The sequence below is a fragment of the Gavialis gangeticus genome, unplaced genomic scaffold (genome assembly GCF_001723915.1).
Source record: "Gavialis gangeticus isolate Ggan-Ray unplaced genomic scaffold, GavGan_comp1, whole genome shotgun sequence".
In the NCBI taxonomy this organism is placed as follows: domain Eukaryota; kingdom Metazoa; phylum Chordata; order Crocodylia; family Gavialidae; genus Gavialis; species Gavialis gangeticus.
This window is the reverse complement of record NW_017729032.1, coordinates 14,991,072-14,995,730: the sequence shown is the minus strand read 5'-3', so window position 1 is coordinate 14,995,730 and position 4,659 is coordinate 14,991,072. Positions and strand designations below refer to the sequence as shown.

Genomic DNA, 4,659 nt, shown 5'->3' with positions numbered 1-4,659 from the left:
CCTGTGTAATGCAGTTTGACATCTTTTATATTTTTCAGTGCTTCCAACTGCACTTCAGGCCCCTTCATTTTCTCCTCCACTCTAGGAATCTACTTGCACTTAAGAAGTATGTATTCTGCATGGGCTTTATTCATAATCAGGAGCACTGCACATGCACCACAATGGATTGCCTTGGCATCATTGGTAGCCACTCTTTCCAGCAGCTATTGCTTCTTCCTTATAGATTCCTTACTTGTTAGGCCCTTTAGATGAGAAGACATTTTGCTACACTGAGCACATTTCACTTCGCAATTCACTGCTAGGCTAATTTCTTAGCTGTTCTGTATTCATGAGTTCTTACCTCTGCTACTGACTATGCCACAATTTGCCTACCCACTGCCTGTAACAGCTGCACTCAAGGTACACCCCTTCTTTTCCCCTATCTGTACTCAGTCAGTTGCTTCAGATGTATCTCTTGCTAGCTGGCTCAGATTAATAAACTAGTGAAAAATTAGCAATTTAGTTATTCTATCCTGTTACCTAAGATACATATGACTGAAGCTGGTGGAGAGCCAAGATCCGCAACAATGACCCCATTTTGACAGGACAAGTGAGGGAAGAAGGAGAAGATCCTGATACCTGGCATGAAAACAAACAGAGTTTTCTTTTAAGACTTTTACTAAATACCAATGACACAGACCATTGAGCTGTGAATGGAATATCACAAGTAATCATTTAAAAGGAAGGGGCCTAGTTTTTAATACAGGCATCTTGTCTGAACCCCGCATTCAGGCATTTAAATGGGTATTTGAATTATGAGACTAGGATGGGATTCATTACTGTGCAGAGAGCTAAAAAAGACTTATGCAACACTTAAGGCTCCTGTTAACATGGGTACAAAGGCTTAATTGTTGAACAAGTCTGTAATTGGTCTTGGGTACAAGGATGAATGAAACCCTGGAATACCAAATGATTCAACCCACTGTGGCGCACACGTGTTCTGTAAAAGTTTCTGTTAGTCAATTCGGCTGGAAATGGATTCAAACAGTAGTCCTGGTTAGTTAAGGCAAGTGCTAGAAAGGTGAAGAATGTATTAGGTTAGAAGGAGATGATGAGCAAGGACTGGGAGTTTGGGATATGTCGGCAATCAATTTTCAGTTTTGTGTCCCTGGATCTCCCCTCCTATACAAATCCCATACAGTAACTGTGCATCCTGCTTACCTTGGCACAGGTCTGGCATCTTTATCTGGCTTCTCCAGTACTCTCAAGGCAGCTTGGTGCTTTGTCCACCGCTGTAATTAGCCACATTCTTGTGCATGGCCCTCTGCACAGCAGCTGTAGCTTGGGGTGACAGCTGAGCACACAATCACTTCTTTCTGTTTGCTCCTGTTGTTGTCGTGATTTATTAGGTACAAAGGCAGGAGACTGGCCCAGCACAAGTCGGAAATAGAGTGTTTCACCCCAAAAGGGAGTATGGGCAATGGTGGGAGAGCTACAATGAGCAGGTAAGCAAACAGTGAGTGGCCTTGGGACAGTGTAATATGTCTGTGAACAAGAGGAGCAGCCCTGGGACAATTCCAGCCCAGATCCTCAATCTGTAGTGATTGTGCATCCCATACAGTGTGTCCGACAAAAGATAAAGCTTGGCCGACACTGATTTCTGTGTTCTGTTTGATTTGCAAAAATACACCGTGTCCATTTAAGTGATTGGAACCACTTGTCGTTTGTGATGTTGTCATAATACAGGGTGACTCTTGGGAAAAGAACCAGGATACCTGCCCAATGGAGGGTTGCAGTCTGATGCCATAATGTTATTATCTAGCTATCAAGTGATCAAAAACTGAGTTCTTTCAAAATGCAGGTCATATTTTATGTTATGGGTTACATTAATAAATAGCTTATCAAAGGTTAATAAATACAGCCAGTCTAAAAATTGCGATAGAGTTAGTTTCTGTCAGAAAATGCCATTTTATCCAAATCAAAATGTTTGGTAGGCACATGTTGATCTGGAAGAAAAAGTTTCAAAATGATTCAAAATAGGAAGTTCATTTTGATTTTTCTCCATTTTATTTCTTTTTAATTTTCTGGTTTCTTTTGTTCCATATTTTTTTATTTTATGTCATTTGGACTTCTTTATTTTGTTTCATTTCTGATATCTATTCAATTTTATTTTCTCAATATTATTGAAATAAATGTTTTCCAATAGTCATTTTGACATTGAATGGAAATTTTCATGCGACTTTTATTGCATGAAATGTTCTGAGGGCTCAGCCTTTTTTCTCCTCGCAATTTGTGATAAAACATTTTAAAATGTTAGAATTTCCCACAGGCTAGAAATTGTGTTTTCTGGATAACATTGTCAATATATAATTAACATCATAAATGAGTTGCACAATAGTTGCATATGTCATGAATAGCTGTAAGCACATTATAGATGGTATTATAGACAATTATAAACTGCAGTAATACAAAAATATCGACTATTGCTATCTATAGCAAATCAATTGAACTTTTATTAAAATATATGTTTATTAAGTCTTTCAAAGATTATTTATAAATGTAACCTGAATACAACATGTCACCCAAATGTGCCTTTGGCTTTACTGAGTTATGTACCACAGGTGCATTCTTCCATTGCATAAGGGCGCTCAAGGAAACAGGTACACAGCATTATGTTCCCTTTGTGCTTAACAGCACTTGTTCAGGCACATAAGGCTTGTGATTATAGCTCTGCACAATACTTGCTCAGAGATACTTGCTGCTTAAATAATGTCAGTACCAGTCATTCACATGTTTCTGTTCAAAATGTCTCAATGCCTGTAGTTTGTTTGTCAGCCTGTTTGTGTTCTGCGGGCTGTTTTTTGTCCTTGTCTTTTTTTTTTAACTTGCATTGCCTTGTTAGATTTATTTTCCTTAAAAGCCATACAGTCACTGACTAAGCGAGAATTGAAAAGGAAACAAGTACATGGAAATGTTAGACAATTGAATTTATTTTTTTTCATCTCTCACTCTTTTGTTTCCCTTTTGATGAATTGTTTTTTTTCCCAACACATAGTTTAAAAGCCTCTTCTTATATTTTATATCTTCACAGTGAAGAATCTGTTCGCATTCCAGAGTGTAATCGATCTGAGTCAAGTAGAGATGGGAAAGAGATTCCTGGTAAAGATGATGCCCTAATAGTCAAAAAGACTGGAAACTTTATCAATGTAATAGTCCCACAGAAAGACTGTCAGCTTCAAGACCTGCTCAAACAGTTAAGAATATCTGTTGTTTAACAGATAGTGGAAGTGCATTTCATGGCTGTGTTTTGTTGTCTCCAGCCTTACTATCCCAAATAATGGTTCCATTAGATCTTACACTCTAAGTGGAGTTGGGACTGAACTGGATGGGAGACCTCCAAAAATACAGGTGCTTCATAAACAATGTATGTGGCATTCTTCCTTCTCAGTTGGTGTGTCTACACAGGACGCCTGAATGCACAGTGGAATGTTCTACTGTGCGTTAGTGCATCACAGCAAAAAATGTGCTAATGTGCAGAAGAATTATTCTACTGTGCATTAAGCATGACAACAAAAAAAACTTCACCTTTGCTACTGTGCATTAGTACAGCTACAGCGGCTTTATCTAGTACCTCATATTAGAGGTACTAAACAATGTGCAATAGCAAATGCACATTAATGAACATGTAGATGCACTCAGTGGGCATGTCTACACATGCATTTACTCCAGACTAGATTTACTGTGCAGTAAACTACCGCTCTCTACAAGACCTGCATTAATGTGCATTAACTTAATTTAATGCGCATTACGGGCACACATCTACATGTGTGCACCCTTACAGCACATTAAAAATGGTTAAATTAAGCTAATCATGCCTAAGTTTGATACCTGCATATGCAGGTATCAAATTTAGAAGTGATTAGTTAAAGCACATTAATGCATGTGTAGACATGACCTGGCACTAACTTTAGTGAGGGGTCTGCCCAGACCCTAGGGACACATTGCAGGGCTGCAGGAACTTGGCACTAACTTTAATGCCAAGTCCGTGCATGTGTAGACACCTGCCAAAAATCACTTAATGAACATTCAATTTAGTTGTGCTTAAATACATGTGTAGACATGTCCAGTAAGTATTAAACCAGAGTTGAAGAAACTGAGATGGGTGAAGTCCTGATGGAGCAAACAGAAGCAAGACCCTGATTGTTTGTGAATATTTAAAAGAACCCCTTAGTTTGTTTAACTACAGTAAGGGTTCTGAGGGTCTCACCAAATCCTTCATATATCTAACTGGCTTAAAAAATATCCCACAGTTTGTTGGGCAATGCTAGACCTTTCATACTTTAAAGTTGCTTGTGGAATATTGCTAACATGTTCCCACACAGATGCGAATCCATTTCAGTGGACTCATGCCTATCTCTGTATAGGCATCCTACAAATAGTGTTTCCTTCTTCAAGATGGAAAGCAATATATAACAGTTAGTATTTTATGGCTGTATTACTGTTTGCAAGTTATTCTATTTTTAAGGGGAGTTATTCTGTTCTAAGTCACATGCAAGCATCTTTCACCTCCAGCATATAAAATCAATTATGGGATGAAATGTTTTATGAGGCTATCAAAACAAAGGAGTTTGTGTAGGATTGTTATGATTTAGAATTTAAATTACTGGCTTAATTAAATGC

General features: G+C 38.2%; 1 protein-coding gene across 3 annotated transcripts in view; it reads left to right on the top strand.

The window, feature by feature from the left end:
• Nucleotides 1-4,659, top strand: part of GRM5 (glutamate metabotropic receptor 5) — a 601,605-nt gene that overhangs the window by 568,873 nt on the left and 28,073 nt on the right. For 2 of the 3 annotated variants that reach the window (XM_019525400.1, XM_019525399.1), the window contains exons 8-9: nucleotides 1,389-1,484; nucleotides 3,071-3,232. The exons of the other annotated variant lie outside the window; for it this stretch is intronic. In XM_019525400.1, the coding sequence (XP_019380945.1) occupies nucleotides 1,389-1,484; nucleotides 3,071-3,232 (258 nt within the window). The remainder of the gene's footprint in view (nucleotides 1-1,388; nucleotides 1,485-3,070; nucleotides 3,233-4,659) is intronic. 3 annotated transcript variants of the gene reach the window in all.